This window comes from Filicampus tigris, chromosome 9, assembly GCF_054856515.1.
Source record: "Filicampus tigris isolate MCC_2025a chromosome 9, RoL_Ftig_1.0, whole genome shotgun sequence".
Taxonomy (NCBI): Eukaryota; Metazoa; Chordata; class Actinopteri; order Syngnathiformes; family Syngnathidae; genus Filicampus; species Filicampus tigris.
The window spans coordinates 2014206-2039369 of NC_141225.1; the positions used below are offsets into that span (position 1 = coordinate 2014206).

The window sequence follows — 25164 nt, forward strand, 5'->3', positions numbered from 1 at the left end:
TTTGGTACAATGTTATTCATTCCCATCGACGCCAGTCTTGTCAACCCAAACCATTTACAGACTAGGGACGACGTGGACCCGCGCCTGGCTATGAATCCCCGCTCGACACTCCTCCATGTTTGAAACATTGCTCGGCTGCAATGCGGACAGAGTCACGTGACCGGGTCCTGCCCGCTGATGAGGCGAATGATTATCACTTCCTCCTCCTCTGCCGTCAATGCACCATGATTTTCAGCATTTTCTCATACTTTGAGTCCGTCAACTGAATAGAGTCATAATGCTTTTAGAGACAGTATTAATACTCGATAATGTAAAATTACACATCGTGAAAACAAGATAGACGATGATATCTATGATGACGATATATATCGCCCACCTCTAGTTAAAATGCAAGAAATTGGCGAGGTTTTACAAGGATAAATTAGACAGTGAAGCCAGAGACTGATATCTTGCAAAAATAGACATTATAAATGGTTTGAATCCCTACAGAATTACCAAAACTGAGTGGAGCTACGAACCGGTGAAATTCCTTGCTACCTGTCGAGACGTCCTGCCAATGCCCAATGCGCTTGCGCACGCATGCGCACAACACCGATTAAGTGTTTTCGTGGGAATTTTGTAACTTTTTGTCCGTTGGCGGTCGGTTAAAAGAGGTGAGCACGCACTTACTATTTTCATTTTTATTAAGTCTGATTTGAATTCTTCATCCATCCATCCATTATCTCCCGCTTATCCGAAGTCGGGTCGCGGAGGCAGCAGCTTCAGCAGGGAAGCCCAGACTTCCCTCTCCCCAGCAACATCTTCCAGCTCTTCCGGAAGGATCCCAAGGCGTTCCCAGGCAAGCCGGGAGACAGTCTCTCCAGCGTGTTTTGGGTCGTCCTCAGGGTCTCCTGCCGGTGGGACATGCCCGGAACACCTCACCAGGGAGCCAGGGGGCATCCTTATCAGATGCCCGAGCCACCTCAACTGGCTCTTCTCAATGCGGAGGAGCAGCGGCTCGACTCTGAGTCCCTCCCAGATGGCCGAACTTCTCACCCTATCTCTAAGCGAGAGCCCGGACACCCGGCAGATAAAACCCATTTCGGCCGTTTGTATCCGAGATCTTGTTCTTTCGGTCATGACCCACAGCTCATGACCATAGGTGAGAGTAGGAACGTAGATCGACCGGTAAATTGAGAGCTTCGCTTTTCGGCTGAGCTCCTTCTTCACCACGACAGACCGATACAGGGTCCGCATCACAGCAGACGCTGCACCGATCCGCCTGTCGATCTCCCGTTCCGTCTTACCCTCACTCGTGAAGAAGACCCCAAGATACTTGAACTCCTCCACTTGGGGCAGAATCCCATCCCCGACCCGCAGAGGGCACGCCACCCTTTTCCGACTGAGGACCATGGTCTCAGATTTGGAGGTGCTGATTTTCATTCCGACCGTTTCACACTCGGCTGCGAACCGCTCCAGCGAGAGTTGGAGATTGCGGCTTGAAGAAGCCAACAGTACCACATCATCTGCAAAAAGCAGAGATGCAATACTGAGGCCACCAAACTGGACCCCCTCGACACCTCGGCTGCACCTAGAAATTCTGTCCATTAAAGTTATGAACAGAATCGGTGACAAAGGGCAGCCTTGGCGGAGTCCAACCCTCACTGGAAACGAATCCGACTTACTGCCGGCAATTCGGACCAAACTCTGACATCGGTGGTACAGCCCTTATCAGGGGGCTCGGTACTGAGTACTCCTTATTAGGGGGATCGGTACCGAGTACTCCAGAAGCACCCCCCACAGAACTCCCCGAGGGACACGGTCAAACGCCTTCTCCAAGTCCACAAAACACATGTAGACTGGTTGGGCGACCTCCCATGCACCCTCGAGGACCCTGCTGAGGGTGTAGAGCTGGTCCACTGTTCCGCGGCGGGGACGAAAACCACATTGCTCCTCCTGAATCCGAGATTCGACCTTCCGACGGACCCACCTCTCCAGCACCCCTGAATAGACCTTGCCGGGGAGGCTGAGGAGTGTGATCCCTCTGTAATTGGAGCACACCCTCCGGTCCCCCTTCTTAAAAAGGGGGACCACCACCCTGGTCTGCCAATCCAGAGGCACTGTCCCCGATATCCACGCGATGTTGTAGAGACGTGTCAACCATGACAGCCCCTCAACATCCAGAGCCTTTATGAACTCCGAGCGGATCTCATCCACCCCTGGGGCTTTGCCACCGAGGAGCTTTTTGACTACCTCGGTTACTTCAACCCCAGAGATAGGAGAGCCCACCTCAGAGTCTCCAGGCTCTGCTTCCTCAGTGGAAGGCGTGTCGGTGGAATTGAGGAGGTATTCTCCCCACTGACCCACAACGTCCCGAGCTGAGGTCAGCAGCACCCCATCTCCACTATAAACAGTGTTAATGGTGCACGGCTTCCCCCTCCTGAGACGTCGGATGGTGGACCAGAATTTCCTCGAAGCTGTCCGGAAGCCATTTTCCATGGCCTCCCCGAACTCCTCCCACACCTGAGTTTTTGCCTCAGCAACCGCCAGACCTGCATTCCGCTTGGCCAGCCGGTACCTGTCAGCTGCCTCCGGGGTCCCGCAGGCCAAAAAGGCCCGATAGGACTCCTCCTTCAGCTGGACAGCATCCCTTACCGCTGGTGTCCACCAGCGGGTTCGGGGATTGCCGCCACGACAGGCACCGACCACCTTGCGGCCACAGCTCTGATCGGCCCCCTCAACAATGGAGGCACGAAACATGGTCCACTCGGACTCGATGTGCCCCGCCTCCCCCGGGACGTGGGAAAAGTTCTGCCGGAGGTGGGAGTTGAAACTCCTTCTGACAGGGGATTCTGCCAGACGTTCCCAGCAAACCCTCACAATTTTTCATTGCCTCAAAAATACTTTTGCCGTGTTTTTTCTGTCCTAGTTTTAAAGCATTGTGTTTTCTTGTAGTAACTTTTGAGCGTAGTGTTGACCTGTTGACCTCATTCACACGCAGTGTATGTATGCCACACTCATTCAATTGCCAGGGCGTCCTACCTGCTTCCGCCTCCGTGTAAGTATTTTCTTAAGGGATTTTTAAAAAAGTCTCTAGCTACCTGCTGCTGCTGCTACCACCTACTGGTATGGAAGAGTACTACAATGTAGTAAAGACATGATTACGCTGCCAGGCGCTAGACCGCACAGGCACACAAATTAGATCATTTCCTACGGCACACCTGACAAGATCACACCAGCGTGCCGCGGTACAGAGTTTGAAAAACACTGCGCTAATGACTATACTGAAAATACTGTACTTCATGCCATCATGTCCTCTTCCACACCACTTTTTCTGTACCTGGTCGCGAGGAGGTGCTGGAGCCTATCCCGGCAGACTATGGGTGAAAGGCAGACTACACCCTCAACTGGTCGCCAGCCAGTCGCAGGGCACACACACGGACACAGTCACTGAGTGGGAACCGATCCCACGCCCATACACAACTCAGGCAAGTGTACCTCTACACCATTAGCGAGCACGAAAATACGTCAAACGTTTTAGAAGATGTCATTGAGCCATATACATTTTAATCTTAAAACAACACATTTCAAACACACATTAGATAACTGTTTAGCAAAAGCAGCGTTTGATAATAAATGTGTGTAGGCACAGTCATTGACTACAATTGTCTATTATGTACAAATAACTTTTTTTTAAAGCAGCACTGGGCAAGAACTCGACCTTAATAAAACATTTTCACACCTCATTTGATGAAACATTGACTTACAAGTATTGTGGTTGAATGGGACTTCATGCCCTGAGGGGGTCTGAATCGTTTTTACTGGCATAAAGCAACTTTGAGGAGGATGGAATCAACCCTGGCACACCAAAAAATACAAATGTCCTGAATTGCTTTACGGCATACTCACTTCCTCCTTTCGCTATTAGGACGGCTCAGGATTTCACGACACTACATGCTGGCACGCATGGGAAATGTGTTTGATTTTTGTCAAAACACTACACTACCGCTTTTGTCCACATGGCGCCGCCTTAATCAACAAAAACTGACATGACACAGTGTTGCTTTAAACAGTTGTAAGGCATTAAAGAGACATAGTAGACTAAACTAAGCGAAGGGGAATGTTCAATGGGAATTAACATAAAAGTTACAAAATTACTATAATCATACAATGTGTCTTAGAATAGAGTTGAGACCAATTTAGCTCATTTTAGACCTCCGACTTCAGTTAGATTCAAATGTAAACAAACGTCAATTGAAAGGAATATGCAATTGATTCGCTGTGACGACCGCTGAGGCGAAAAGCCGAAAGGATAACAACAACATTCTTCACAACACAACTGATGCAACAAGGGAGATGCAGCGTTCTGTGAAACAATGTTGACTCCAGAAATCACTCAAAGTCTCTGTTGGTGAGAATCATGGGCGCCACCAAGGTCCAGGTGTATAGGGCCAAACACAACCAGCTGGAGGTGATCTTCACCCACACTGTCGGCCACTTTCTGGTTATGGTGTAGTCCGCATTTGGACTAGGAGGAAAAAAGTTTTCAGAAGTTTAAAATTTTAAGTACAGTTTCTAAAATGAGATGATATACATTTTTAAAATGATCTTTCCATGCCAATTACTGCGTACAGCAGGAGTCTTCAATCCTGTTCGAGGGCTGGTGTCCTGCCTGTTTTCCATCTCTCCCTACTAAAGATATTCACCAAAGGTATGCAGAAGCTGGATAACGATCCTGATCATTTGAATCAGGCGTGATGCAGCAGGGACAGATGGAAAACAGGTAGGACACCGGCCCTCGGGGAACAGGATTGAAGACCCCTGGCGTACAGACTCAGCCAATGAATGTGTTTATATAATTTACAGTTCTGGGTAAATATAATTTTCTCAGAAGTATCACAATTTTTGGACGGGAGTTGTGGTAAAGTGCAAAAAAATACCTTTGGACTTGCATTTTTTTAAAGATAGTTTGTACTTGCAGCAGTCTAGTAAATGATGAATGGATTGATTGACCAAAATAGCGCATTTCAAAGCTGACCAACAATGACCTTGGCAATAACTTCACATCTGAGGGTCCCTGAATCATGTGACAGTTTGGTCAGGCACAAAAGTGTATTTGATGTGACAGGCTGTTGGTATCATCGTATTGCAGCTGAAGAAAACTGATCGGATGGATGACGCCTATAAATCCATTTATATCCATGTGAGGGTTACAATACTTTTGGATTTTTCATTTACAGTATAAAGTTAGTTTATAACTAAAAAAAAAAAAGAAATGTTCAATAAACTCCAACTTCATAACGACTTCACCTTTCCGTCTTATTGTATGGTTGAAATAAACCCCGAAAGATCATGTATGAAATTGAAAAAGGCAAAAACGAGGGACATTTCCGCTGTAGTGACAAGTTTGTTTTATAAACATAAAATGTAGTCAATTTCTTTAAAGTGGAAGTCAACCCAAACATATTTTTTTCAAGAATATATTCTATGCAAGCCCACTAGTTGAAACAAGGCATTCTGATAAATATTTCGTTTGTGGAATAAGAGTTAATCCACCCCTTTTCAGCTATCTCTGGGGGAGGCCATTTTGTCACTTATGTCGACTGAAAATGACATCACAACTGCTCAGGGCTCAGGTAACGACCAATCATGGCTGACCTGTTTTCTGAGGCTGAGCCGTGATTGGTCGTTACCTGAGCAGTTATGTCATTTTCAATTGAGAGATGGCTAACGAGTTCATTTTGCTGTTTAACTCATATTCCACAAACGCAATATAAATCAGAACACAGTTTCAATTTGTGGGGGTGAAGGGAACATATTCTTGAAAAATGTGTTTGGGTTGAATTCTCTTTAAAAAAAAAAAAAAAAAAATTCGTTAAAAGAAAATGTTCTTTCAATTTTAGTTTTAGTTATTTCATTAGTTTTCATTCACAATAATAACCTTGATCTGTATCAGATATGGACATGCTTTCAATGTCAACTTGTGTGATTTTTGTGATAAAGTCATGCATCAAATCAATATCTCCATACATCAATTTGTTGCCTGCTACTGTAAAAACCCCCAAATTGTTTTGGGCTGGTTGTGATGGCAGTACTGACCTGTACCAGTTTGTGAGAGTCATCATGATGTAAAGTGATGCCAGGAAGAGCATGAAATGAAAAAATGAGTAGCTGTAGTGGACCAGGTCTTGTTCACTGGCCGTCACCCGTGTCTCCTGCTCAAGCGATTCCTGACTACCGCCCTCGGCCAGGATGTTCGCGTCTTTCGAGGCCATGGTCAGTTTGCTCATCTGGCTGGCGCTGGATGAGCGAAGGCTGGGGGAAATACAAAACACATACTGACTTTATTCTAGGACTGCAACAACAAAGTTATCAGTTACCTGCTGCTTCTCCTGATTATGACGTCAGTCACCCGCTTTGCTGCTGTGTAGTGCATCAGAGCAGCAACGCTATGGGTTCTATGTTCCATTCGAGGAGGTGGGAAGTCAGACTTTCATGACTTTGGACTAGGAAAAGTGCACTAGAACGCCCCTTTCAACTGGGAGGTCCGAGTTGTGAAGTCGGACAAAAAAAGGACTGAGTTCACCGATCGACTTCAATGTGACGTCATTCAACAATAGCGGCCCCCCACACCGATAAAACTGCTGTGCATCATTTACTCAATTTTATTTTGTCAAGTGTTTGTAGGACTTAAAAACTTTATCTGGATACAGATGATTTTATTTTGTGCAACCACTTGAGATAAAATGCAGTAAATTCGACCATTAATTTTTTCAATGCCAGGAGTGAATGGCAAAACGTCATTTACAAGATTATAAACATATCGTCGCTGTCCTGTGAAAAACACTCCAATTTTTGGAACTTTTTTAATTTGGACATTAATGCGATGTCTGTAGCACGGAAACGCCATTCATGTAAAAAATAAGAAAATGGGAAAAAAATGGAGATAAGTGTTTTTCACATGACAGCGACGATATATTTATACCTTCACTTCAGTTATTTGACAATAATTTCACAATAACACAACCTGATTTGCACTGACTGCATTCAGATATGTTATCTACCTCCATGAAGTTATTAGGTGAAACTAATGAAATGCTTTGAAGATATTCCTTTATTACTAACTAATTATGAATGTTTGCTGGAGGTCAAAATGTGATGTGATGAACCAAAACAACACAATTTAGCTGAATCAGCCATCTTTATTGCTTACATTTGCATCGAACGCTTTGAGGTCGGAACTGGGACAATCGGAGTGGGATAAATCTGACTTCTTCCTCGAATGCAGCATTAGAGCCGGCTTTATGACATTTTTGTTTCTAAACCAATAAATATGTTTAATTTGGATGATCTAGGCACTGCTGTAAGCACTGATTAATCAAGTCCTGAATTTCAAGCATGGAGTCCGAGTGACTGAGTGACTTTTCAGGGGCACATAATCTTAAGAGGCTGCACTGAACAAAAATAGTCATCAAAAATACATGTTTATGCTCATGTTGGCAAAACAAACTTGCTCTCAGTAAGATCAAACACATGTAAATATCAGACAGACAACCCAAAGTAAAAATATAATGCAGTTTTTAAATGATGATTCATTAAAGTGGAAGTCAACCCAAACATGTTTTTTTTCAAGAATATGTTCTATGTAAGCCCACTTGTTGAAACAAGGCATTCTGATAAATATTGCGTTTGAGTTAATCCATCCGTTTTTAGCCATCCCTGGGGGTGGCCATTTTGTCACTTCTGTCGACTGAAAATGACATCACAGTTGCTCAGGGGTCAGGTAACGACCGATCACGGCTGACCGGTTTTCTGAAGCTGAGCCGTGATTGGTCGTTACCTGAGCCTGAGCAGTTGTGATGTCATTTTCAGTCGACAGAACTGACAAAATGGCCGTCCCCAGAGATGGCTAAAATGGGGTGGTTATTGCTGCTTAACTCCTATTCCACAAACGCTATATTAATCAGAATGCCGAGTTTCAACTAGTGGGCCTGTTGGGAACATATTCTTGAAAAAAAAATGTGTTTGGGTTGATTTTTGCTTTAAAGAAAAAAACAATCAAAAGCTAGCTGAACCTGTGTTAAAAAGGTACACTACATATCAACCAGTGTTAAAAGTTTGGGGACCGTTTTAAAATAAAGAATATCAGTGGTGCAATAACACCACTCAGTAATAAAACAGCCAGTGTAGCCTAGGATGTAAACGTTGCTAAAATGGGGTGTGCTCCGGATTCAATCCTGATTGGTGCCCATTTGAATTTTAAACCACACCCTTATATAATGATTGAAGTTGACTGGTTGATGAGAATTTTCTTCAGAATCATTTTCCTTCTCGCTTGCAAGATGGAATCATAAGGTAGGCAAAACTTTACCATTTCTGTCTGACATCATGGTGTCACGGCCAATCGGTTCATTAATGTATTTAACATGTTTTGGTTTCTAGCAGGGCGGCACGGTGGTCGACTGGTTAGCATGTCCGCCTCACGGTTCAGAGGTCGTGGGTTCGATCCCAGCCCCACCCTCCCTGCGTGGAGCCTGCACGTTCTCCCCGTGCCTGCGTGGGTTTCCTCCCACATTCCAAAAACGTGCATGGTAAGTTGATTGGACTCTCTAAATTGCCCCTAGGTGTGATCGTGAGTGCAGATGTTTGTCTTTGTGTGCCCTGCAATTGGCTGGCAACCAATTCAGGGTGTCCCCCGCCTACTGCCCAAAGACAGCTTCAAGTACTTTTTTGGGACTGATGAGTAGCACATCTGACTCCATTCAGTCTAATGGATGTCAGCTGCTTGACAAACAATATGCCTATACTCCAAAATGTAACATGTATGTGAGATGATATGAAAAGCCCAGTACCCTTTGTTTTGTGTCCCTATTTTTTTTGTGTCACACCTATTTTTCTGTCTGTTTTGCTGCCATGTCATTTTGAAGGTGGCCCAAAACCTCTGCAAGACCACTCAACATCTGAACAGCCTTCAGGTGATGAATGCATGCATGATGAAACGTTTTGCGAACCAACCAATAGTGAAAGTGTGAAAATGAAGGCAACGTTTGTGCACAGAGAGAGGTTGTTACACTATCCGTACCAGGTGAAAGGGTGATGTCAAACATTTCAAGTGTTGCCACTACCTCCTGCGCGAAAAACTAAAGAACTGAAATACCAGAATAAAATGCTTGTATGTGTGGGTACTGAAAATGAATCCCCTAACAACTTCATGACCAGGGGACGTCAACCTTTCACACTCAAGAGCCATTTCGACCCGGTTTCCACAGAAAAGAAAGCACTGGGAGCCACAAACACTTTCTGACATTAAAGGGACGGTGGGGCCGGATGGCCATGTATTCACTAACAAGTTCTTTGGATATATTTTTTGATCAGGAAAATGAAAAGCGTTGCCATTTTCTCTTTTATCCATTCATTTTGGATAAATTAGTAAATAAGTAACTCCATGAATAATGCCGCTTGTTAATGAGGAGAATGGCCGCGCCCCCTAGCGTTCTATCCATGTTCGGCCGGAGTCACGCGAGGAACAGATTCCAAACTCTCCATTGAAAATCATTGTACTTTTATTGCTTATAAAGTCTAAAAACGTCAATCAATTGGCACCAAAATGTATGTGGACATCTCTACTAATGCCCACTTCAACGTATCAAAAGGATTAACCTCTCTGTGGCTGATTTATATGAGAATGAGGAAATGTGGAAGTCAGCAGAGCTACATAGATTTAGGCTGGGACGAGCGCACACTGCTTCTTTGCTTGAAAAAAAAACACTGCTTCTTTGCTGATCACGGTTTGAACGGGCGAGGCAGTAAACACCAGTCAGGATATTTACAGAGACTGAAGTGGGAATGAGTAGACGTGCACATTTATTTGGATGAGGAGTGGACCCAGTTTTTCGACTTATAACGCGCCGTCCAATTTGGAAGGTAACAGCCGAAATGGCACGTTCCAATGCGGCCACACTCGTCTGTGCAGTCAGCCTCGCTGAAACTTTTTGTTCGCTGTTCGATGAGGGCTTCCGTCACTCTCACGCCGCTTCACTCAGGCATGTCGCGGCTGCAAGCAAGCAAGCAGGGACACCGCACGCGACTGCTTGCGAGGCGACATGAAGACATAGGCTCATCTTCACCTCCACACGCTGGGCAGACAGTAAGAAGCTAATGTTGTAGTGCTAACGCCTTTTGTTTTAACGGCCTGAAGCTAGCTGCTGCTATTAGCCGTCCCAATCCTACCTTTAGTCGGGGAGGGAAGCGGGGGGCTCCAGCAAGCCGCCGTCTCTCTCCCTCCTGAGACACGAGTTTAGCGTCGCTAAATGTCTGAAATATTACCAGTCGAGGTTCGTGTGCGCATTCATGCTCTTGTCCGCTTCAGCTTGTGAAAGTGGAGGAGCAATCGCCACGGTATTTTTGATTTTGTGGAGGTGATCATGATCACTCAATTTCGTACTATCAGGAAGAGCTTTTGTGTGTCTGTATGTGGGGTAAAACTGTGGAACAGTTTAGACCTACACCACAAGCAATGCCAAAGTATCCATTAACTTTGAAGTGTACAAACGTATGGTCTGGACACAATACAAGGAGGCTGGGGCTTAGCATTAACTGTTCAGTCACTGGCTCTTTCTTACCATTGTTGGTATGTGCATGTTGTTGCTTATCATGTTAGTATATATTATTTCTATTACCATCGTTGGTATGTAATTATTGTTGAAATACAGTATACTGTATTTTTAAATTAGGCAAACCATCATTTTGATAGTATTTATATGTAATATATTGTACACCATTTTTTCTAATGTATTATCTATATTAGTAGGACTTGTATATGTGTAACTTAACCATTAGGGAAGTGAAAGTCAGATTGTATAGCTTGTAATATAAATGTGAGATGGGGGTTTAATACGTTTTCTTCTTCCCACTCCTTTTTTGAGCAGCATGTGCACAACGGTTGCAAATGGTAAGATGGTGACCTTCTGTCTTGGTGACTTCTAATTTTGTTTTGTCTATGAACTTCTTTTGTTGGTTTGCTCAAAACCCCCCAAAAAACCTAAAACAAAAAATCCCAGCTCTCACCTTTCTACGTGGAGTTTGGATTTTGAATCACGATTTAATAACAAGCATCATCCATGTAAACTAAATTAGATTTAATTTGACTTGCTAAAATAACATGTTAATTGAAAAGTAACATATTAATATTATTTTGCGTCTTATAAAGTATACTGTTTTTTCAAATGACATGACAAAATAAATTGATTTTACATGACGTTTACATGTATTTTTTGGGAGTGTACCTGGAGTAGATGATGCATAAGACAAATAAAGACAGCCCCACAATGCTCTGTGCATCCCACCACTGTAGGTAAGGCGCTGAGGGGATGGGTTCCTCTGTGGCAGTTATCACCACCACGGCAGTCTGGTTTTCGACCTCAAGAGGAGCCAGTGAGGGCGCTGCTATCTGTTGGACAATACTCATCAGGCCTGGGTTACATGTTTGGTCTGGGGTGGGGACAGACAAGCAAAATTGTCTCATTAGTATATTACTACATTATATTTTTTTAAAATAGCAATACCAATCACACCCTAATAAAATATAACAGCACAATATTTTGATAGAATAACGTTAATTTACTGATGTACTGTTTGTGTCTTTAAAATTAAGAACAAAAAGCACAAATCATCAAGTTTTCTCAGTCTTTTCAGCAGCCACGTACTAGAGTATATCGTTGCAACTGGAAATTGAGAGTAATTTCAACAAACTGTATCATATTCAAAGATAAATGTATATATTTTTGTTTTGTCATAAGCAAACGTTCATGTAAACTAATACAATTAAAAAACATAATGTTTCAATAGTCATTCGTATAGAACTTTAGTTTTAATTCTTGAACAATGAACAGCCAATTATTTTATTGACCAACCAAAACATGAACATTAACTTCCCCAATCAAAAAGTAAAATAACACCCACATGCCCCAAAAAGTCCCATTCAAATTTTTAAATGAAATTATTTTCCCCTACACTCCCTCTCAATAAAATGCCATTCAACATTGTAAAAGAAAAAACAGACAAGCCTAGTTTCTTTATGTTGTGCATTTTTGCCTAAACCTTTCACGTAATGGCAGTGAGGTAGCTATAAGATAGCATCTTAAATGGCAATGAAACACACCTTATTTAGCAGCAATTGCCAGCTCGCTAGCTACTGTATTGATAGATTTTTATTTAATTTTTGCAAGTTAAACAGTAAAACAATTATATGTGTTCAAATGTAATTACCCCATATATATTAATATATATTAAACTTGCTTTACTTTATATGATCTACAGGCTCAACTGTGTGGCTCTAATAGTCTTGTGCTTTGGGTTCAAAGTGTGTCCTCCAGGGTTTAACCTTAAGCAATCATCTGTGCATGTGATGTGGGAGTGCACTGCCTCAATAGCCCCGCAGTTAGTAGTAATGTGTGCATGTGATTGAGGATGTACTTGCATTAAATCTGGTTGCACTAGTCAGGATTATCCATCCATCCATTATCGATATCGTTTATCCTCACAAGGGTCGCGGGGCATGCTGGAGCCTATCCCAGCTGTCTTCGGGCAGTAGGCGGGGGACACCCTGAATTGGTTGCTAGCCCATCGCAGGGCACACAGAGACAAACATCCGCACTCACAATCACACCTAGGGGCAATTTAGAGTGTCCAATCAACTTACCATGCATGTTTTTGGAATGTGGGAGGAAACCGGAGTACCCGGAGAAAACTAGCCAAGATTATGCTACAATATATTTTGCCTAACTATATTTAAGTTCCCTGTTGAGATCCAACCTTCAATTTTGTAAATATCTTTTTTGTTCCCATAAATTCTGGTTAATTCCCATAAATTCCCATGGAAACTTTGAAAATTGGCGTAATTTTACAACCCTACTAGAGTAGAATCACATCCACACGTATGGATGTTAAATGTCATGTTAAAAAATGAGGACACTCTATTCCGTATTTTCTGGACTATAAGTCGCAGTTTGTTTCGTAGTTTGGCCGGGGGTGGGACTTACTACTTAATACTTAAAACTGTGGAGTGACCTATGTGTGAAATTATTAACACATTATATTGTATCTCTTTCCTTTTCAACGTCAGCAAACAATACACCTAACAACCACAGTAGGGCGTTCTAAGGCTGCTTATAAACCTGCATTACATATTGACTTTACAACGGGCAGAATAACATGTATATTGTATACCATTTCACATCTTATTGTAACCCACATAAAGAAACAAAGTGAAATCCTAAAAGCTATTAAAATGCATGAATAATTTAAACAGTTAAAATCTACCGTTTTGATAAATAAGTAATTAAAATAGTATGACAAAGACAATTTGACTGTCTATCAATATATATCTACACTAAATAGTGTACTGTTGCTTTAAGACACTGGCTGGGGTCTTGCATCAGCCACACGTACGATGCTGAGAGCGGGGAAGAGAGCAAAGAGATAATTACGACCGAATACATAAATACTTTTGGAGACTTGGAAACATTCTACACGGTCGGGGATAAATAAAATACTTATTCAATTGATCTACAACCATTTTGGTGAGTTTAAAGTTATCTTACCGTAATTTTCTTGTATGCTACATGTATAACACCAGTTATTAGGGTTATGGTGTCCTATTTGATTCCTCCATTAAAATATACACGTTTTTGTTTTATATGATGAAAAAAAAAAGTTCAAATACAAAATGACCGTTTGCTAAATGTTACCATCGTAGCTCGGTGGAAATGATGTGTACTAAGAGCACAATTATCCATCCATCCATTATCTGTACCGCTTATCCTCACAAGGGTCGCGGGGAGTGCTGGAGCCTATCCCAGCTGTCTTCGGGCAGTAGGCGGGGGACACCCAGACTTGGTTACCAGCCAATCGCAGGGCACACAGAGACAAACAAACATCCGCACTCACAATCACACCTAGGGGCAATTTAGAGTGTCCACTCAACTTACCATGCATGTTTTTGGAATGTGGGAGGAAACCGGAGTTCCCAGAGAAAACCCACGCAGGCACGGGGAGAACATGCAAACTCCACACAGGGAGGCCGGAGCCGGGTTCTATTTATTGTATTGTTTGTAAAGTGCTTTGTTACAGCGCTAGCTGTTATGAAATGCGCTGTATAAATAAAATTGTATTGTATTGTGTATTTGCGAAGGGTTTCGCGCCAAACAACGCACTTCCGCATACAAGCACTTCCGGTACTACAAAGACCAACATTCCTAGCGATTGAGCAATGAGCATACGCAGAGTGTCTCGATCGTGTCTGTTTGCGTGCCGGCAGTATCTTTGTCTCTTTCTCCTTCCACTTTCTCAGTAGTAATATTAAGTACAGCATCTTATGCTTTTTATTTTAATGTATTTTCGTTTTTTTATACAAAGTATTTTGACGTAAATTTCGACTTTAACGGTGAAATCCGAGATACGTGGAAATTTGTGTAGGAACGGAACTTGTTCGCAAAATGAGGACTTCCTTTATATAGTGGGTATGGAAAGTCATGTCATGTCACTTTCCTAACCACTTATCCTGCACATGGTTGCGGGGAGGTGCTCCAGCCTATCCCAGCTGTCAACGAGCAAAGGCAGATTACACCCTAAACTGGTCGCCAGCCAGTCGCAGGGCACACACAGACACTGGGCGGGAATCAATCCCACGCTGCCCGCACACAACTCAGGCGTGTGTACCACTACACTATCAGTGACTGCGGGTATGGAAAGTATTCAGACCCATTCAAATGGTTCTCTTTCTGTGTCATTGCAGCCATTTACCAAAATCAAAAAAGTTCCATTTTATTTCTCATTAATGTACACTTAGCACCCCATTTTGACAGAAAAAAATCAGAAATTTAGACATTTTTGCAAATTTATTAAAAAAGAAAAACTTGAGATATCATATGGTCATAAGTATTCAGACCCTTTGCAGCGACCTTCATATTTAACTCACATGCTGTCCATTTCTTCTGCTCCTTTATTGGAGTCCAGCTGCGTTTTATTAAACAGAATGGGCTTGATTAGGAAAGACACACACCTGTCTATATAAGACCTTAACGCTCACAGTGCATGTCCGAGCAAATCATAAGATCGGAAGAACTGCCCAAGGTGGTCAGAGACAGAATTGTGGCGAGGCACAAATCTGGCCAAGTTTAGAAAATAATTTCTGCAGCACTCAAATGTTCTTGAGCACAGTGGCCTCAAATGGACGAAGTTTGGGACGACCACAACTCTTCCTAGACCTGGCCGTCAAGCCAAACTGAGCAATCGTGGGAGAAGAGTCTTGGTGAGAGAGGTAAAGAAGAACCCAAAGATCACTGCGGCTGAGCTCCAGAGATGCAGTAGGACGATGGGAGAAAGTTCCATAAAGTCAACTATCACTGCATCCCTCCACTGGTCGGGGCTTTAGGGCAGAGTGGCCAACCGGAAACTGCGCCATCCCCGAACACGTCACTGCGGCAGTGCTGTCGCAGTTTGACTTTATACTCGCGTACTACCCGCACATGTTGTTTTGAAAATGTCTTAAGAGTTTCATTCCAAGTCGGGGGGCGTTGCTTCATAAAGACAGCGACACTATGGATATCGTGCCTGCTCCAACAAATGGACCTAGATGACTCGACGATGCATTTAACTGTCTTGCAAAAACGATCTGGAAGGTGGAGGCGGAGGTGGTACGTGCGTGTGTAGGTTCTTTGCACACACATACGTGACATAACACCCACGCCGCTGCCAAACTAGTTTGCTTCGCAGCAACAACAAGTTGGTGTGGTGGATCCTCTCCTCCATGGCAACAAGTAAATTGCCGGGACAAGCCGGGGGAAACGTCATCGCAACATGTGACATAACGGACCGATCACGAGAGGGTCGTATACGCAGCAACAATTTCTGACTGTGCGCGGTATGTGTTGCAGACCTGTCACCAACATGTCGATCACGTGATGCAATGCGGCAGTTATTGGGAGTATAAAGAAGCCTAAAGAAGCCTTTCCCCGGGTAGGTTTAGATGAACTTTGGCCGCCTCGTCACCACGTCACACGCATGAGGGCCGATTAGTGGGCCGGACTAAAATCCTCTTCCGCCCTTGCTTAGTCCACCCCTCTTTTCCAAACGTGTTACCCCCCGTCCTCCGCCCCAAAAATGGGCGTCTGTCCGGGCCGGAGGGTCCGACCGGTCCGCACTTGGAATTAACTGCCCAGTTTTGCGCGTAACATAATTTTCAGTAAGGCCTTGATTGGTTGTTGCAGATAGGACTGGCCATAAATCAAACCAAAATCACATTGTTGTTTCTTTACATTTTCCATCAAAAGAGACCCAAGAGGAAGAGGAGTGAGGCTGGTTTCAAGGTGGGAGTATAGGTACAATTCTCCCACTGACTCTCAAATTAATGCCCGTTAGATTTCATGGTACTTGGTGGAATTCATGACAGTCATTTCTATTTATTTTTTTAATATTGATGAAGGAAAAAATGGGGTGCAGCAGTTTTTTTCTCATTCAGGGCAAAAGGGCAGATTGTGAGCTAAATTGTTCAGAATTAAGAAAACCGAGGGGAAAAGGCAGAATTATATTGATAAAAAAAAACAAATTCAAGATTCAATTTATAAATCTAACCTTATCCCAGCAATCATTCTTACCTGGTTCGTTGCTCATGGCAGACCAGGTTAGAAATGTGGTGTACATGGTGATGATGGAGGACTGAAGAAGACCAGAGTGAGGCTGAAACTCCTAGGAAAGCAAAAAATAAATAAACAAAAATCCTTTATACATTTGCATGTTAAACTGCTCTCTGGTTTGTAAAAATGGTGAATAAGTATGTATAATTAAATTTAACAGATGAAGACTGAAATGACAAGCAATGTATAACAGTAAATTACTATACAATACAACTTTATTTTGCACATTTCACAAACAAAGCATGTTACATTACAACAAACAAAATAGCAATAATATAACAAGTGAAAGCAATAAATTACACACAAAATACTATATAGAACAAAGGTAGTCTAAAAATGCTTACCGGTAGTTAGTTCCTCTATTCGTAAGTACACACATGAATCATCTGTCTAAGCAAGCTCAGAAATGAACCAAGAATATTTGAGTACATTTATTGGGCGTCAAAATGGGTGTACTGTACATGACATATGAAGTTTGGCTGATGATTTGAAAATGTGTTAGGAATTTAAGTGTTAGAATGGGGGGAAGAATATACAAAATCTTTAAAGCTTCAGATGAACAAGTGAAGTACCGGTATATGCCCCCCTTCTTCATGGTGAATATTTCTCTTACAAATTTTCAGTTCACCAGACCATAATCTCTCAGAAAGGCAACACTCATCCATTCAATAACTATACCGCTTCTCCTCACAAGGGTCACGGGTGTGCTGGAGCCTAACCCAGCTGTCTTTGGGCAGTGGGCGGGGGACACCCTGAATTGGTTGCCAGCCAATCGCAGGGCGAAAGGCAACACAATTTTTGTATTTTGAACTCAATAGTCAAATTAAAGAATTTTTAAGCATGTATAAGGTTATACCATAGCATATTAATTGTCGGCCATTTTAATGTTTTTTTTTTCCATCTTATCTGAAGTGGATTTGCTGGTATGGTTTGGGTCATTGTCCTGCTCCATAACCCAAGAGCACTTGACCTTGAGGAAACGAACAGAGGCCCATATGTCTGCCTATAGTGTTTTCTGGTAGATAACGGAAATCATTGTTACATTAATCAAAGCAAGCCGTCCAGGTCTTGAAGTAGCAAAGCAGCGTCGCAGCATCAGACCATCACAATGCCACTACAATACCATGGATAATGGCCCTGAAATCAGGCAGGGGACAAATATTTTTTCACGGCTGTGTATGTACCTGTACTTTACGCAGCACAGAGATGATAGAGGCCCCAAAGCAAAGCAACATGTTGAAGGTAATGAAGAACTTGTTGATGGCGCAACCGTTAGGTTTAGTGTAGAAGACGTAGAACAATACAACAGCAATGAATGATAGGAGGTAGTTCAGGATTGTGACCAACACCAAAGCTGTAAAAAAGGCAAAGACTCATTATTTAGGTGTCCGAGAAACTGTTGCTTGTGTGCAGTAACATTTACAGTTACAGGGTTTTTCCTGCATTCAAAATTGCGAGGTGGCTGCCTTCAGCTAATTTTGTGCTCGTCTCCAGCCAGATTGATTGATAATGCTCAACACAGCGTGATTTATGTCTGCGGCAGCAACGTATTTTAACAGAAGTTGCAGCGTTCGCCACTATGGAGGCGCTATATCAGGCCTGGCCAACCCATGTCTTGCGAGCTGCATGCGCCTCTTTGCCCAGTTTTCATGCGGCTTTTTTAATGTCCTTTTTGCTCTGAACTTGCAGCGTTGTCAACCCCATTCATTGTGTATGTGGTGAGGGCGGCACCACAGAATGGAGCATTACCGGGCGGTGCTGCGCATATTCGGACGTCTGCCACAACGGCAAATCCCCTCAGATTGAAAATTTTACTTTACGGCGGCGCAGAAAATTCTACTTTACGGCGGCGCATGAGGACAATCGAGGATGCCTTGATAAATAAAGTGCATTTACTGTAATAACATTGAAAAGTACATCTTGTCTCCTCTTAATTTTCCTTTATTAAAACGAGCAAAGATGGTCATTGTTCTTTTGGAACAATGGAAGATACATTTCTCATCTAAACCACTGGGAAAAGCCTCACTTTTTACTTTCTGGCTCAACACTGCATGAGCTAAAAAGCCAAGCAAAGAAGGGGAGCTTGTCAAAATATGCAAGAGAGCCAAGAGTGAGGGGACGGGATGGGACAGTTTATGTGCGCCCGTATGTATAGTCTGGTGCTTTGCAGTAACACTTTAAAAATTGTGGCTCTAGTTTTAATAAATTAATGCTTTAACGTCATAATAGTCATTCTTATTGGAACTCTTATATAGTATGTTCATTGTAAAAGAAACTGAGTCAGATGAATTTACAGAATACATGCAGGTCATGGCGCTTGGTCAGGATGGTACCACCTCTTGCTCAATCTGAGTCAGGAAAAACCCTGCAGTTAGATGTCCCCTGAATCACTAACCTGCATACCAGACCCTTGAGTTACTTTTCTCCATTTTGTCCGTCCAGGACTCATTCCATGAGTGGGCAAAGTCAACCAGCAGGACCACCTGAATCACAATGAAGAAGAATCCTCCAGCAGAGCCTACAACAAACCAAGCTAAAACAACAACCACATATGAGACACCAAGTCTTTAAAAAATATATTTGGAAGTCTTAGTTATTATCATTTATGTTTTAAAATCTTACCATATGTAAAATTCCCATCTGGGATGTAAAAGGCACCAGCTGTAACTAGCACCAGTCCAAGAATCTTAAAGAACCAAAATCTGCACACAAAAAAAAAGTTCATGGTAGATTGCATAACAGTATCCTCTGTAACCAGAACTTGTCTGGCAAAAATTATTGTGAAAACATTCTGTACATTATTGAATGAGAGCACCAATTCCCCATTTGAGACTTTTGTCATGGAATGGATTAGTAACCTACATAAGCCAAAGTGGAAGCCTTTTCTTGGAATGAAATATAGAAAAATGCAAAGCAGCCACTCCATTGTACCAAAACCTAAAGTGATATAACTACACAAATGTATCCCGATTTTGAGCCGACAGACGTGTCGCAGACATGTGTAGTGCCTTGTATCCGATTTTGAGTTGTCTTGACACATCGTAGCCCGTGTAGTGTGACCTACTCAACGATTGGTCATCTAGCGTCAGGGACGCTTCACGACGACTAAAGTCTGGCATGTCAGGATTTTTGTTTGTCTTGCCGCATAGTGTGACATGTCCTACGTCGTCCTTCGATTGGTTTTTCGGCATTGACCAATAGGAAGAGAGTGTTCTCCTACTAATGGTGAGACTGGACGGAGATGGAAAACAGGCTGGATAGGGGCTCTTGAGGATTGGACTTGAGCACCCCTGGTGTAATGCCGCCGTCAACGTGACTGACAGCTGCTTGACCCCCCCTCCCCAGCAGGCCTGCACCAATGGACTGAATCTTGACTAGGGATAGACCGATTATTGGCCGGGCCGATTATCAGCACCGATATTTGACTTTTTGACGAATATCGGCATCAGCCTTTTTTAAAACTCTGCTGGCCGATAATAAATAAATTTAAAACTGTGGAAATCAAAATATACAAAGATACGTGGAAGTTTAACATTTCTGTCATTTTGAAATTTTCATTTACTGTAGAAAACTACATGGAGCTATTGTTTAAGTTTTTCTTTATCCTTTTTAAGACATGGTGACAATCCTGGGAGCTCCCTGAACTTTTTGTTAGACTTTTGTAACAGATTTGTATACTGTCAAACATTTCTTGTAATAATGATTTTTTTTTTTTTAATCAGAGAAAGTTGTTGCCAGATTGACCAAAAGTACTGTTTAACACTCTAAGTCCATGCCTCTGGGATTTAGCTGTTAGAAAAGCTAGAGGTGGTGCAACAAATTATTAGTGGTGTGTTAGACTGTTCTTTCATTATTTTGTCACGATTTCTTATTTTTTCCCAGAGAATTTAGTGATTCCATAATTTTTCCCTCTGCCTGGTCTAAACAAGTAACGGTTACTGACTACCACATTGTTTCTCTTGATTTCTTTTACTGTTTCTTAGAGCCATAAACTTGCCATTTGAAATGACTTAAATCTTGTGTCATGTTTGTCATCTGCTTTTTTTTCTACAAATTCCAACAGCTAAATGAACATCCTCTGAAACTGGTGATTGCATAATTTCTGCCAGGGATATTATTGTCAGTCTCTAGAAGGTCTCTTAAAGCGAACTCACCCATTGTGGATTGCAGCACGGGGGTCTCTGTTGTTCTTGACATTAACCAAAAGAATGGAAAACCAAATGAACCACATACTCATTCCAAAGCAGACACGGTAGACTGCCTTGTACCCCATAAATTGTTCACAGTTGAAATCAGCTTGTATGCCAGGTAGAGGAGAACCCGCTCCATCTGCACAGAAGCCTGGTATCTAAACAAATGACAGGTAATAAACATTTAACTTTATGAAGGAAAGGTAACCAGTAAAAAAATCAAAGCATTTGTATTAAAGACATTGAAAGAATTCATTAATGTGGTATCTAACAAGGTATCAAATCAGCAGTAAGAAAGCATTGTCATTTTTGGTTGTATCCATACAGTGATGAGAGCCAATGTGTGAAATATAAATCAACATTTGTGGACATGCATCTGACAAACAAATGGCCAGAAGTCAAAACCAAGCTACACGCTCATAAACTGGATGAACATTGAACATTTCAGTTTGCAGCAAAATTTGTCCGCTAATGTCCACTAGTGTGCAAGATGGTAAAATTGAAAAACTGTTTCCTGCTATAATTTCCCTTTTAAGGGGAAGTCAACGCAAACATTTTTTTTCAAGAATATGTTCTATGCAACCCCACTAGTTGAAACAGGGCATTCTGATAAATATTGCGTTTGTGGAATAAGTGTTAATCCACTCGTTTTTAGCCATCTATATATTGCCGTGTCCCCTGATGACACAGGACCCCCATTGATACCTTTTAAAATTGCCTTTTAGATATCAAGTCATGGATGGCAGATAATTTCCTACAGCTCAGTCAGGACAAAACTGAGGTTTTAGTTATCGGTCCTGAAGGTCAGAGAGAGAAACTATTACCAAAACTACAAGTTTTTAATCCCTCACATTGTGTGAAGAACCTTGGCGTCATTTTTGACTCTGAGCTCAGTTTTATTCCTTATATTAAAAATGTAACCAAGATTGTTTTTTATCACCTTAAGAATATCGCCAGAGTCCGCCCATTTCTCTCTCAGGCTAACACGGAAGTGCTGATGCATGCTTTTATTTCCTGTCGTTTAGATTACTATAATGCCCTGCTCTCTGGCCTACCGAAAAAGAGCATTTCACCATTGCAACTACTGCAGAATTCAGCCGCTCGGGTGCTGACGAGAACCAAAGGGTGGAGCACATTACGCCAGTTTTGAAATGCTGCATTGGCTCCCCGCGTGTTTCAGGATCGATTTGAAGGTACTTTAAATTAGTTTATAAATGTGTTAATGGTCTTGGGCCATCTTATTTATCTGATTTGCTTTTATCATACCAGCCCTAGTACAGGCCATAAGATAGTTGGTGCCCATCATGGCGGCAATCTCCAAACCCGTTGGGACACCAGCGGGAAAGCATGCCGTCAAGATGAAGGAGTCTTATAGGGCCTGTCTGGCCTGTGAGTTTTAGATCCCCGTAGTTTGTCAGTGTCCCGAGCTGGAGAGGTAGTGGATGGTCCACCATCAACATGCATGAACTTGATCTTTGTCCAGGTCACTTGAAGGTCAAGCTTCTCTGCTTCTTGGCTGCGTATGCCCTGAGCGCCTCTCAGATGAACGTGGCATTTCCTCCCTGTGGACGGTCTATTTAGGAGTGCACGAGAGGAGGATCCATCAAGTTGGAAATGGGAAGGCAAATTCAGCAGGAGTAGAGCGGATTTCGTTGGCCATGAAAAAATGGACCAGCTCTACACCCTCAGCAGGTTTCTTGAGGGTGCATGGGAGTTAGACCATGTCCATATCTAGTCTATGTGCTTTGTGGACTTGTAGAAGGCATTTGACAGAGTCCGTCTGGGAGTTCTGTGGATGGTGTTACGGCAGGTACACCATTGTACACCATTGGCAGTTTGATACTACTGTGTGTAGTTTGAATCGGATTGCCGGCGGTAACTTGGATTCCCTTCCAAGTGAGGGTTGGAGTCATCCAAGGCTGCTTTGATGATGTGATTCTGTTGACTTTATCAAGTCCTGATCTTCAAATCTCACTGGAGCGGTTCGCACCTCGGCACCTTCAACTCTGAGACCATGGCTCTCAGTTGGAAAAGTGTCCTCTCCGGGTAGGGGAAGATCATGCCCCAAGTGGATGATTTCAAGTATTCTTGGGTCTTGTTCACAAGTGAGGGAGAATAGGCGGATCAAATCAACAGGCAGATGCTCAATATAAAATAAAGCTTCAAAATTATGAAAAAATCAAGGCATTGTTTCAACTCTAAAATGCTATAGGCATGTCCACTGAATGCATTGACACCATGCCCTGTTCAATTGTCAAATACCACACTACATCTAGCATTTTTCTTATGGATTCACATCCCTACATATTTGAGCCGTGAAAATATATCTCTTTAAAACCTCCAGTGGCTGGAGTATATCCCACTGGGTCGTTGTGAGGCTTTCCATGTCAATGTTACACTGAGAGCTAGGCACAAGCTAGCTTGCGAGAGACTCACAACTGGGACTCCTCTCAGCGACAGATGGGCAGCTGGCTCATCCGTGGCATCACCACTTTGCTTGGTCTTGTGATGGTGTGTGAGTCCACATTACAGAGGTCTTACAGGTAAAGTCAACTGTTTACTAAACAGCGCATAGTTCAGCCTGTTACTTTAAGTTATACACCCGCAATAGCTAGCATTCTGACCTATTATGTCAGCTTGAATGACAAAACAGATAAAATGTACTAATTTAAGTACAATGAGCCGCTGTGTAAATTCTGGCATCATGGGAAGATGCATTTTCAGGGTGTAAACATAGCTGGCTAGCAAACTGCACGTTGTCGTGGTAGAAATGGGCTGGGTAATTTTCAAACATTCACACCAGAACCCACACTGCAGACGGATGATGAATAACGGACACTCAATTTTTAGTAAAATGCCCAGCTCTGGAAATTTGATTAAAATTGTAAATGGAGTGCGCTATACATCAGTGTATCTACATCATACGGTGGCTGCTTGCTGCCGTTATAACTCCTAAAATGCCAAAAGGTTTTACTCTATCCTGTGGATAGAATCCTGTGTCACATAGTTGCCAAAGGTACAATCCTGGTGGGTTAAAGTGCATCCTAAATCCTTGTGGAAACCAAAACCAAGTTGCCATGACTATGAATCAGTGGTTTTCCTTTGACTGTCACCTTCTTTTTTGTCGTCTTCATCTTATTCTTCATCGTCTTTAGTCTATTAGCGGTTGGGAAAAAACTTTGGTGCATTACTGCCACCTTCTGAAATGTGTATGGGGCTTCAAAATACCATTTCACAACCTCCTATTTAACCCTACAAAAATAATAGAAATTTAAAACTTAACTCCCAATAACTCATCTGTAAAATCTAGTATTCAAAGCTATTTTGTGACCTCTTAGCTCATTAATTAGTTGTTGTCTTGCTGTAACACATGATTCAATACATGCTCTACTGTCTCTTTGGTGCATACCGCCACATACTGTACATATATAGTCAATGCAATCTACTCAAGCAAGCCTGCCTTTATAATGTACACACGCGAGATTCCGTCAGTCGTCAGCGAAATAGGCGTCCGTCAGTACTTGACCCGGTTCGTGATGACGGACGAAAACCTACCTCCGTCAGTGTGCTTAGTCTGTCATTTTCAAAAAGTGTCCCGTCATTCGTCAATCATCAGCAAGCCGGGCGTCTGTCAGTGACGGACTAACAAAGCGGTCCGTCAGTCTGATGGAATGCCCACCTCTGTTAGTCCATTCACATATACAGTACGTCCATGGCGCATTGGCGCCCGACTACGAAAATTGGGCCCATTGACTACCTATTTTGACAGTCACAAATAAAAACAAATACACAGTGCAGCTCACCATTTCACTGACTGTAGTTGTTAGAATTAGTGGGAGCCCTGCACATGTTTTTCTCTTCAACAAGCTGTCCGGTCTCATGTTGTGTTCCTTGTTACAACATATATATTTGTGCATTTATTTATTTTTTCAAGTTAGATTTAGACTTATTTTTAAGTACTACCATTCTCATTTATTGGTAAGATATTTGCACATGCATGTACAGTACAGTAAGGATGGTAATGTTTTTAAGTATCTTTAACATGTCAGGAAATGGTTTTGTTGCTGTAACTGCTTTCACACATTCATACCCGTCTAAGCAGATTCTCCGCCCCTGGTGACAGCATGATGCAGGACACGATGGTCCCCAGTAGCAGGATCCAAGCATAAATAATCCTGGTCACCGTGGAATTCCTACACAAACATTGTGCCTAGAGGGCAAATAACCAGACAAAAGATCATTTCATAAGCATGGGAAAATACTTCAATGTTGTCAATATCATAGACATAATGGATGAAACA

At 42.6% G+C, this 25164-nt stretch overlaps 1 protein-coding gene across 1 annotated transcript in view; it reads right to left on the reverse strand.

Moving 5' to 3' along the window:
* Nucleotides 1-3526: 3526 nt before the first annotated feature.
* serinc3 (serine incorporator 3) overlaps nt 3527-25164 on the reverse strand; it is a 30346-nt gene continuing 8708 nt past the window's right edge. The window contains exons 3-11 of the mRNA XM_086041028.1: nt 24954-25073; nt 20828-21021; nt 19296-19375; nt 19069-19206; nt 17858-18027; nt 16635-16725; nt 11265-11469; nt 6079-6294; nt 3527-4507 (exon numbers count right to left, since the gene is read on the reverse strand). Coding sequence (XP_085897154.1) covers nt 4372-4507; nt 6079-6294; nt 11265-11469; nt 16635-16725; nt 17858-18027; nt 19069-19206; nt 19296-19375; nt 20828-21021; nt 24954-25073 — 1350 coding nt within the window. The 3' untranslated portion in view covers nt 3527-4371. The remainder of the gene's footprint in view (nt 4508-6078; nt 6295-11264; nt 11470-16634; nt 16726-17857; nt 18028-19068; nt 19207-19295; nt 19376-20827; nt 21022-24953; nt 25074-25164) is intronic.